Source organism: Humulus lupulus, chromosome 6 (assembly GCF_963169125.1).
Source record: "Humulus lupulus chromosome 6, drHumLupu1.1, whole genome shotgun sequence".
In the NCBI taxonomy this organism is placed as follows: Eukaryota; Viridiplantae; Streptophyta; class Magnoliopsida; order Rosales; family Cannabaceae; genus Humulus; species Humulus lupulus.
In genome coordinates, this window is record NC_084798.1 from 207,731,381 (window position 1) to 207,742,930 (window position 11,550).

The following is an 11,550-nucleotide window of genomic DNA, read 5'->3' on the forward strand; positions in this document are numbered from 1 at the left end:
TAGTGGGGCTTGCTAGCTAAGCAAGTCATATGCCCATAATTTATTGGGGCTTGTTAGTTGTACGGGTCATATGCCCAAGTCTACAATTATACATATTATAGCACATTACATAACACATAATCATAAGATAACATTTATCATAACATATAAATAATATAACACATAAATCCTATCCTATTTTCCTTACCAAAAATACCAGGATATGAGAACAAATTTGGGACTTTGGAACACTCTTAAAAACCATAAATGGAAGGGTGAGTATACTAAAGAGAATGAGATGAAATGAATGGAAGAACTATACCATTGAGAATATACTTAACAAAAACTTATGTGCAAGTTCTTAGAATTCCTAACCAAGAATAAAGAATAAGGTTAGAATGCTGAGTAGAAGACTATAAGAACTTAAAGAAAATAATACCAAATGAACTAGCTAGGGTGTGGAATACCTTGAATGCTTCTATAGCCAATCTAAACCTTGAACCGAAATGCTATAAACCTTACTTCCCAAGTGTTTGGTAAGCTTATAATGATTAAGCTTATAATTCCCAACCCAAGTGTTTACACTCTCAATATAATAACCTAGCAACTTGCAGCCTCTGAACTTAGCTTAATAGATGAATAAATGGCTGGGTACTAGGTTGTAGAGTCCAAGAACTTTACTTAGCTAGTTAGATAGTAGTATTATAGTATGTATAGTATTATCTTTGTAACTGTGGATTTTTGGTTCAGACCGGGAATTATTTGGACAGTCATAGTAGTACTTATAGATTTTCTAAGTTTAACCTATAGTTTAAGAATATTAATGTTAACCTAAGGTTTGATTATATGACTGATAGTAAGGATAATATTTATCATACTATAAGGTTTAGATAAGGACCAATAGGATTTTAAGCACATGTTATGAATGGGTGATTAAGGATTAAGTATTTTGAGGATTAAATTTAATAAGGAGTAAAGTTTGAATGCTATAAGGTCAGTCAGCAGCTTTGAATACGTTGAGGGCTTAGTCAAGGTTGTTTACTCCATTCAAACTTAGCTAAAAATGTGTAATTTCGTGTTTAATTAATCAGCGTGTGCCGATATATCGCAGCTATAGGGGGCGATATATCGCAGCACGTAGATACGGAAAACACGAGACGATGCACGACTGCCTCGGGCATACTGGCCCAGGCGATATATCGCCTACAGGGGGCGATATATCGCCTCCTTCAGTATGTTTTGAAAGTTTTGAATTCTTTTTCCATTCATCCATTCAACCTCTTGATAAGTCCAGCATCTTTTTGAACGGGTCTTCAGCCTCTGCTGAACGATTATTCAAGTTATTTTCACCTAAAAAGCTATTATTTTTATTCAAGTAAAATCAAGATCCTTTCATTCCTAAACTCTATAAATAGGACCTAGTACCCAGCCATTATTCATCTTTTGCTCTAAGTTCAGAGGCTGCAAGTGCTAAGTGAGTGTGAGAGTGTAAACACTTGGTTTGGGGAAATCATAAGCTTGATCATCATAAGCTTATCAAACACTTTGGGAAGTAAGGTTTTAGAGTATTTCGGTTTGAGATGTAGATTGGTCTTACAAGTCTTCAAGGTAACCCAAAACTCTAGTTCAATTCTGTATTGTTCTTTTAAGTTCTCATAATCTTCTACTCAGCCTCTAACCTTAATCTTTATTTTGGTTAGGAAATCTAAGTTCTTGAGCACATAAGTTTTGGTAAGTATGTTTTTCAATGGTTTAGTATTCCCATTCCTTTTCATCTCTTTTTCTTCATTAGACTCACTCTTTTTCATAATGATTATTAGGAGTGTTCCAAAAGTCTCAACTCTGTCCTCATATCCCAGTAACTTTGGTAAGGAAAATAGGATAGAAATGCTTATGTTATATGTTTTTATGTTATCTTATGTTTCTTATGTTATGATAAGTGTTATGATATGTATGTTTGTAGGCTTGGGCATATGACCCATATGACTAACAAGACCCCAAATAGATTATGGGCATATGACCTACTTAGCTAGTAGGACCCCACTAATCTCATGGGCATATGACTTGTTTAGTCTGTGGGACCCCAAGTAATAATGGTCATTATAGTATGTGTATGTAATTAGTGTTATGATATGTCTTTATGTTTATTATGAAATTTATGTTTATGAACTATATGTTAGATTTTCCTTGCTGGGCATTAGGCTCATTCTTTTTGTTTTATGTGCAGGAAAATAGATGTAGTGGCGGTAAGATTCGTGGATGCTTGGAGATTGTGTATCGATGATGAATGGAGTCAAGGAGTCGAGAGTTCGATTTCGAGGATGTAGTCATTTGTTTATGGTCTTTATATGTATTTTCTGCACTTACTATGTAATCCCTTTATTTTATAAATCATGTTATGTTTTGTTTTTCAAACAATGGGATCCCATATCCGTCTTGGTATTTATGTAAGTAACTCTTATTTCTATAAGTTTTCTAATAAAATTATGGTATTTTCGCAAATGTAAGTTTTAGTAAGAATTTGTATGTATAGTTTAGTAATGGTCCAAGAGTCTAGAGTAGTGGGGCATTACATAGGTCCTCTTTTTAGAGTTTAGGAATGAAAAGATCTTCATTTAACTTGAATAAAAATAATGGCTTTTTAAGTGAAAAATATTTGAATTATCGTTCAGCAGAGGCTGAAGACTCGTTCAAAAAGATGCTGGACTTATCAAGAGGTTAAAGATTTGAATTGAGAACATTTTCAAAAGCTTTCAAAATACACTGAAGGAGGCGATATATCGCCCCCTGTTGGCGATATATCGCCTGGGCCAGCATGCCCGAGGCAATCGTGTGAAGTTTCGTGTTTTTCGTATCCCCGTACAGCGATATATCGCCCCCTATAGCTGTGATATATCGGCATACGCTGAATATTTAAACACGAAATTACACAATTTTAGCTTAATTTGAATTGAGTAAGCAGCCTTGCACTAAGTCCCCTAACGTTTTCAAAGCTGCTGATAGACCCTAGGATATTCAGATATTGACCTTAAAAAATTTATTCCTCAAAATACTTAATCATTATTTAACATACATATGACATGTGCTATTATTTTATTGGGTCTTATCTAAACCTTATAATATAATAAATATTACCCTCAATATCAGTCATATTAATCAAACCTTAGGTTAAAATTAATATTCCTAAACTATAGGTTAAACTTAGAAAATCTACAAGTGTTACTATGAGTACCCAAATAAATCCCGGTCTGAACCAAAAATCCATAGTCATAGCAATAATACTACTATTACTATTATACTACTATCTTAACTAGCTAACTAAAATTCTTGGACTCTACATATGCACTGGTGAGCAACAAATGGAACAGGAATATTGTCATGAGTTGACCAAATATAACATTTCTGAGATGTGGACACGAGTAGAGATAAACAAGAAAGGAGGAGCTATTGATAAATAAGATCGAGAGGTAGTGAAGAAGATTGTAAGTGTTCTTCAATTTTTTAAAATAATTTTAATGATTAATGTATATAGGCGAAATACAGGAAAAATGTAGTAGATGACGAGTTTGTGGAAGAAGGTTCAAACGATATACTAACTATGGCATTAGGCACTCCAGAGCATGGGGGACGTGTTAGTGGGATCGGTGCACATGTCGTTCCCCGTACATTTTTTCATGTTCCACTGCCAAGATTCAATCATAAACAAAAAGGTGTGGAAGATGCTTGTTATAAAGACCTTGAAGAGAAATGGCCTCAATCTGAAGAAAGGGCATGTCAACAGGAGGAAAAGTTAAACTAGTTGATGGCGCATATTGCATCTCAACAAAGTGGTGCATTTGGATCATCAAATGCATCTGGTTCGGGTTCAGGAAGAGCCTCAACACACCATATGCCCTCCCACCACCGACACTGACACCATATGCTCTTCCCCCACCGACATGGACTCCATATGCTCACCGACCACCCTCACATGTACCATATGCTCCTCCACCACTGACACAGGCACCATGTGCTCCCCCTCCATCACAGTCAAATTTTCCTGATGAGGTAATAGTTTCTTATTAACTCATTATTACATATAATGAATAAAGTAAAAATAAACTAGTTTATTGAAAAATCTAACTTTGATTGTTTTGTAATGTAACAGATTAATTATAAGTTGTGTCTTGGTTCGACACAAAATATAGTTGCAGAGGGGAAACTTTTAAGTACCTGTTGCACATAAATACATAGCGTTTAACTACCTCCGGGCAATTATAGTGTGAGAGTTGAGGTAGTCATTCAAGAGAATGATAGTGTACCGCATCCAATTACAATGGAAGGTTATACATTGGTTGGACAAGCAGTCGGGTATGATGTTGGATGGCCACATCATTAGGTCCTTACTAATCAACAAATGAAAGAGCCACTTGTAACATCCCAAATTTGATATTAAGGCTGAGTGCCTTGGCTACAGTGCCTGGAGGGCCTAATTGGGATTTTATGAGCGAGTAATAGATTATATGTGTGATGATGTGTTATAAATAAATTATGTGGTAATGTGATTAGACATGCATGTGATGTGTGTATTAAATATGTATGTGGGCCTGTTTCTGTTAATAGGGGCATGTTTGTAATTTGCCCCATTGAGGGCATAAATGTAACTATGATTGTGTTATGAGTGAGACCCCAATATTATGGGGATATATTTGTGATGTGTGGTCTGAGACGATTAGGGAGCAAATTAGTGGAATAGTCACAACAGGGTCAAATACCCGACTCGGGGTGAGCCTAGGGGTGTTTTGAGAAACTTGGCATGTGCCTGAGGTTTACTAGGTAATGGGAAATTATTAGTAATGATTTGGGTATGTCGGGATTAAATGGAGATTTGTAGGAACACTGGAGGAATTACGAGATGTGGAAAATTATGGGATTGCTCTTGGAGGCATTAGGACATTAAAGATGGACTTGGGGCATTTTGGTCATTAGGCAACCAGGATAGACTCAAACTAAAACAAGACTCTAGAGTTCGCTGAGGAACACATTACAAAACAGAACCTCTCAGCCTTATCTCTCTCTTCCTACAGGATTCTCTCCCTCTCTCTTTGGTGAGAATTGGTTATCTGTGATTGAAAATGGAGTATACCACCAAAAGTATATGTTACTGTTCAAGTTAAGACTAGAATAAATATGGTGGAAATTGTAGCATATTTTATTTCTCCTACTCTTAACCTTATTTTATTTCTTTATTGACTAAAACGGCTCAGCAACAGAACCAACACGTCACACTTACACCAAACAAGTCGGTCTTATATATATATATATATAGAGAGAGAGAGAGAGATAAGTTGTTTGAACGATACATCAAAAATTTTTAGAAAGTAATTAGACAAGAGAAAGAGAGAGCACTTGTAGAACTTGTATCAAGTGAGAGAGTGACTCAAGACTGTTAGAAATTGAGTGTTTGGATGTAATGGGGTAGAGGGTGTGAGATAGAGAGTTTGTACCATGTGAAATTTGTGTTCTCCTTAACTGTGTATGATGTAATCTCTATTATTATTGATCAATAAAGAACAATAAATTTAATTTATCAATATTTTATAGAATGATGCGATGCGACTATATATAATTAAAAATATATTAGGCCAATATAATTTCTCTAATGCTTTATTTTTTTCTTCCATTTGAAGATGAGGATGAAGATTCAAACTCAAGAATATCAAATCAATATCAAGACAATTTCTACAACCACGCAATATCTAATAATTGGGCAGTTGGAATCATCAATTGATTTTTGTTACTTTTTGTATTAACGTGTTGAAATATGATGCACAACATTTAACTAATCTCTACTAATTAATGGGTAGAAAAAAATACAGTTGTAGTTGAATGATTATTCTTTTCAATTAAAGTATATGTGGTGTTGCGCATCTTCTGCTTTATAACAATACTCATAAATTACATGTGGATGTGTAATTAATTTTAATTATACAATTTAAAAAGATGTGAAAATGTCAATGGTTATGTGTGATTTATATAAGCCTATAGCATATTAATCTTACTTCAAAATTCATTAATATTATACCTAGTTGAATATTACATTAAAAAGCCCACCGTGTCATACAATGTAAGTGTAAAATGTTGTCGTATATATAATATTTTATTAATAATAATAATAACAACGACATAGAAATTCAGACAAATAACATATATTAAAAAGAAAACTAATGTATATATCTCGGCATTAAATCTTGCATTGCATGCAAGCAACAACTGATTGATCAAATTATAAATTAGAATTAATAATGAAAATAGGTCAATAAAATGGAAACCAATTGGGTATTTTATTCATACAAGAGTAAATATTACAAATAAAGAATGGTATATATAATCCATTAGAACACAGTAGTATATATATATCATAGCTTCTCAGCTATAATTTAACCAAAAAAAAAAAATCTAATATTGGAGTAAATTGATAAGCATATATCTAGCACACAATTAAGCATTTATTTTGAACTTGTAGTCGCAACTTTTGCAATTGGTGACTTAGCCTCACGAGCCTTTCTCTCCCGGGAAAGTATTCCGGCAACCCTACACAAAAAATAAATAAGAATTATTTCATAATTTTCTTATATATTCATGAGGAAATTATGTATATATATATACTTAGTCTACATATTTATATATGATTATAATAAACGAGTAGTATATGTATACATATATATATATATACCTTCTGATAGCCTCTTCATTTGTCACATCATTATGACAAGGCTCAAAAGAACCAGTCTCCAAATTTACCATGGCAACCGGTTTCTTCAACAAAGCCTCTCCAACTTTAACAAGTTCATTCAAGTTTTCTTTGGTAGCAATATCCACAGAAGATACCTTTTCACCTAGTGTATCATCCTGCAATTTTCACCGATTTATTATTATATAATCAAAATACAATAAGATCTCGATCGTTAATGAAAGTAAATCATGTATTAATTACATGTAGCTAGGTTAAAATATGATCAACGTACTTGGATTCGCAGATAGTTTTTCTCAGATTGAAGAGCCTGAAATATAGTGGAGAGGAAAAAATCGACCAAATCACTACTTGCTTGAGTGAAAATGTCGACCAAAGGAGTGGAATGGTGGCTGGTCAGCCATCCCACAACACCCCACTTAGCTGCTTCAATTGCGTTGTACTTCTCATCAGGTTTTGGCGTACCAGTTCCTAACGACACAACCAAAAATCGGCCGTACTCCGTAGGCTTGATCGGAAAGAAGTCTCGATTTCCTTGATGGATTTCCTTTGACACTTCATTTATGGCCACCAAAGCCTGAAAATATTTACAACAATTATTATTAATCCCGAAAAATTAAATTTCGAAAACCCAATATTATATATATGAATTAATTTACCGGATTGTTAGCAACGACACCACCGTCGATGAGATTAAACTTTCTAACTTGGCCGTTTGAATGTGTGGTTTCAAAACTGTGGGCCGGAAGATAGGTCGGTGCAGCTGAAGTTCCGGTGCATATATCAGAGAGCAAGGCATCTTGGCTGGGATTCTTTTTCACCTAATACAACATAATTAATGATAATTAATTACTAAAACCAGGTCCAAATGAAAATTATAAAATTAAGAATTTTAGAGTAAAAGGGTCTGAATGATATGTAATAATATAGATTTAAGTAAATTAATTACCTCATAGCTAGAGAAGATAGTGGGTTGGAGGCGCTTTATGTCAAAGGTTGGGATAACAACGTTAGTCAATGTCTGGTGCAATCGCAGATCTCCTAGTATTTCCTTTAGTAAGTTACGCAAATACTTGCCATCATATTTTGGACCTGTTATAGCTCTAATTGTCTCCAACGCACCACCAAGTACTGGCACGCTGCATATGTATGAATTCCAACGTCAATATATATATATAAATATATATATATTTCATATACGATCAATACATGCAGACTGTTTTAGATTTTGTTGAGTTTGAGAAAAAATTTGGTTATATATATAGTTTAGGCTTAATTTTATGTACACACTTAACATGTTGTGAGCTTAGGTTTCCTAAAATTAACAACTGTTCGATCAATCTATTGGATAATTATATATAGCTATAGCTGCCCAATATATAGAGCCATTAATTAATTATACCTTTCTTGAGGGAAAATTTTAGGACCGTGTTCAAGGTAGAACTTGATGATATCCTTGGCAGCAAATAATGGTCGATTGTTTTCGTCTGGAGCAGTAAGCATGGCTGTAACGAGCCCACCTGTGCTAGTTCCAGCGATCACATCAAAGTAATCTGCAATTCTTGCTTCCTCGCCATCTAGTCTCTGCATGGATATATATATTTTTGTAACACATAATCGAACCATAGAGAATTAATAATAATATTGTATAATTTCACAAAAAAATGAATATATATTAAGTTGCATGTGGATGCGGCGTCGTTTTGTACGTACCTGGAGCTCAGATTCTAGGCAGCTGAGAATGGTGCCGGGAATAATACCCCTTATCCCACCACCATCGATGCTAAGAACAGTGATGACATTTCCATAAGTTGGAGATTGTAAGAATGACCTTGCTCTCTCCATTGCAATATATAACTTAAATTATTTGAGATTTAATTAAAGAGGAAAAAAAACATATAATGAAAGACGAAGGGATTTTTCTTTTCTTTTTTAAGACAAGAGAAGGGCTTAAGAGAAAGAAAGATGTTCGAGGTATGTAGCTAGTTAATATTGATTGTGTTGGGCGTAAGAAATGAATCTCGAGTGCTCCATATATATATAATTTTGTTTTGCTATTCTACTTCCAGAAAATGGGATATTAATTTATAATATAATACACATAAGTGGGAGCTGTTGACCATATGTAGGTCAGTCAAAATAATTCTCTCTTTTCTTCAAAATAATTTTCTCTTATTACCAACTTGCTGGTTTACGTTGAAATTGGACCACGTATAATAACATATCTAAAGTATCAATTTGACTATTTTTTCAACTTTCCAATTACCTGGCCAATGATACAAGAGATACAATGTATTGTTTGTTTATTAGTCGAAAATATACGAAGAATACTTCCAACAATAACTGATTTATCGGAGAGACTGCTTCGTCTTCTTTCTTGTTACACTTTTCCTTTCTGATTTGGTTTTACAAATGTGATTATTATAATGGAAGATAATGTATGAATCAGTCCAATTATAGAAAATTTAAATGTTGGGTTCAAAGCTTAATATTAATAATATATTTGCAAGTATCTAGAACTGTAATATTGAATTTGAAGGAATGATTATTTTGAATAAGAATGAAAATTGTTGATTTTGAAAGTTCCAAGATTGGCATTGTTGAGAGTCTGTTTCATGAACAGGAGGATAATATATTGAGAGAAAACAAAAGAAAGTGAGAAAGTATCACCACGTGTTTAAGTGATAATTGGTTATACATATATATATATATATAAAATAAATTTAGTGGCATAATTAAATGGACAGAACATAGCTAGTAGATTGATAAATACTCTTCTTCTCTAGTAGATTGACCATCACCATCACCATCACCATGAAATTAATGTCTTACTTTCGTCATTATTATAATATGATCGATCAGCATAAATTTTGTTTCGTTTACGCTTACAAAATTGACATATTATTATATAATAATAACTGTAGGAATGTTACACGTATGGTTATAAGTTAGACTTAGCCATGAAAAGTATAAGTCAACTTTTTAAGTCGATAGTTCACACTTCACAGTACATGGTCAACTGGTCAAATGCAATTTTAATTAGGGAAACTTCCTGGCCCAACAACTAGAAGAACCTCGAACGAAACATTATTGCCATTTCAATAGGTAAATTTTACAATGTACGTACTATATCTACTTAATTTTTTTTAAAATGCCAACATAACTTACTCTCCCACACATATGCCATTTTTAAATTTTTGGACAAAGCCACTCCTACCATTAAACACTCTCTTCCCTGCCAAACTCTATCATTTCTCTCTCAGTATTTTCTCTTGACTGAGTAGACCCCCCACATTCTCACCATCTCTCAGGCGAAGCTCTCTCTCTCCTCACAGTTGCTGTCGCCACCTTCTTGTCCATCGCCAGCCACGGTAAGGCAGTAGTTGTGGTTTTTATTAAAAAAAAATTGAATCGTAATGTATAAATCGATGAAATGGGTTTGATTTTTAATCTTTATTTTGCAAAAATGTAGCTTAAAATGGGTTTGATTCTATGTACATCATTTTGGAAGAGTATGTTTAAATTCTGCAAAAAATTTGTGGGTCGATGTGCATTCGATTCCACATCGATGCCATTTCTAAAATTCCGTTTTTAGTAATTACCAAATTAATTAAATCATGTGAATTAATTAAAGTACGGAATTGTAATTAACTGTTTAAGCAGATTGCAATTCTGTCGGGACAGAATCCGAACTTATCACGACAGAAACTGAACACAATAAAAAGACAGTGCAAAACAATAAAGAACACACGAATTTTTACAAGGTTCAGAAATCCTTTCGGATAACCTACTCCTTGGACCCACGCCCAGAGAACAAAACCAATTAATAAAGAATCACAAGTACAAAATATTGACTTAAACAAAACAAGACTCCCTCTTGAGATTTGTCGCAACTTTGCTGTACTTCTCTTCACTAATCTCATCTTGATTGAAACATTCAACCACTTGAACTCCCTTCAATGGTCAGCGAGTGCTTGCATCCTCCCGACGCAAGACTTGTAAAAATCTTCTCCCGAAGACTATAAACGTTGTGTTCAAATTACAATGTGTATTCACTCATAAACAAGGTATAAACTCACCACTAAAAAAATCTAAACACACATATTTCTACAAGATCACGTAAATACTTATGATCTTGAATACAAAGAGGAACTCTCACAAATATTACAATTATGCTCACAAATAATGCATCTCAGAGTTCACTTTTCTCACTGCCTTTAGAGCCCTATTTATAGAGTCATTTTTCGTGCTCATAAAGACTGAGAAAGAATTATTCTAATAAAGGCAAGAATCATTGAAGATATTATTGATTGATGAAGAGTTGCATTTTTTAGAAGATGCTGATCCGACAGATACGATTTTGGTGAGGACAACTCAGACTTGTGTCGGATAAAAAACAAGCTCAAAAAGGAAACAACAATTAATGATATTAAGGATCCAGTTTCCTATTTATTAATTATTGAGCTGCATGAAAATATATAAACAAATAATCCAGAAATGACTTTGGGTAAGTACTGAATATTTGTAATATAAAACTTTTTTTTTATAAACAAATTGGGACAATATAAGCTAAATAAAGAAGCTCATAATTATCTAAAATTTACAAAATGGGAAAGTGGATTTCCGAAAATTATAATAAAGGGAAACAACCAATTTATCTTTTAAGAAAAAGACATTTCTATAAAAATGCCGATTATATGATTTACAATATCCTCCTTTGGAAATTTTATAGACAAAGAATATCTATTTTTAAAAGATCCCTGCAAAACACAAGTAAGTGCTTAAAATCATAAGAGTCACAAAATGACTCCCCCTGCGAAAGATAACCAAAGCACAAG

The 11,550-nt window shown here is 33.5% G+C and overlaps 1 protein-coding gene across 1 annotated transcript; it reads right to left on the reverse strand.

The window, feature by feature from the left end:
• Window positions 1-6,283: 6,283 nt before the first annotated feature.
• Window positions 6,284-8,686, reverse strand: LOC133784421 (patatin-like protein 2). Its single transcript, XM_062223774.1, has 7 exons — window positions 8,426-8,686; window positions 8,115-8,296; window positions 7,662-7,851; window positions 7,372-7,533; window positions 6,987-7,289; window positions 6,695-6,870; window positions 6,284-6,552 (listed from the first exon to the last, which is right to left on the reverse strand). The coding sequence occupies exons 1-7, from the start codon at window positions 8,555-8,557 to the stop codon at window positions 6,468-6,470; spliced, it is 1,230 nt and encodes a 409-aa protein (XP_062079758.1). The 5' UTR covers window positions 8,558-8,686; the 3' UTR covers window positions 6,284-6,467.
• Between the last annotated feature and the right edge of the window lie 2,864 nt (window positions 8,687-11,550).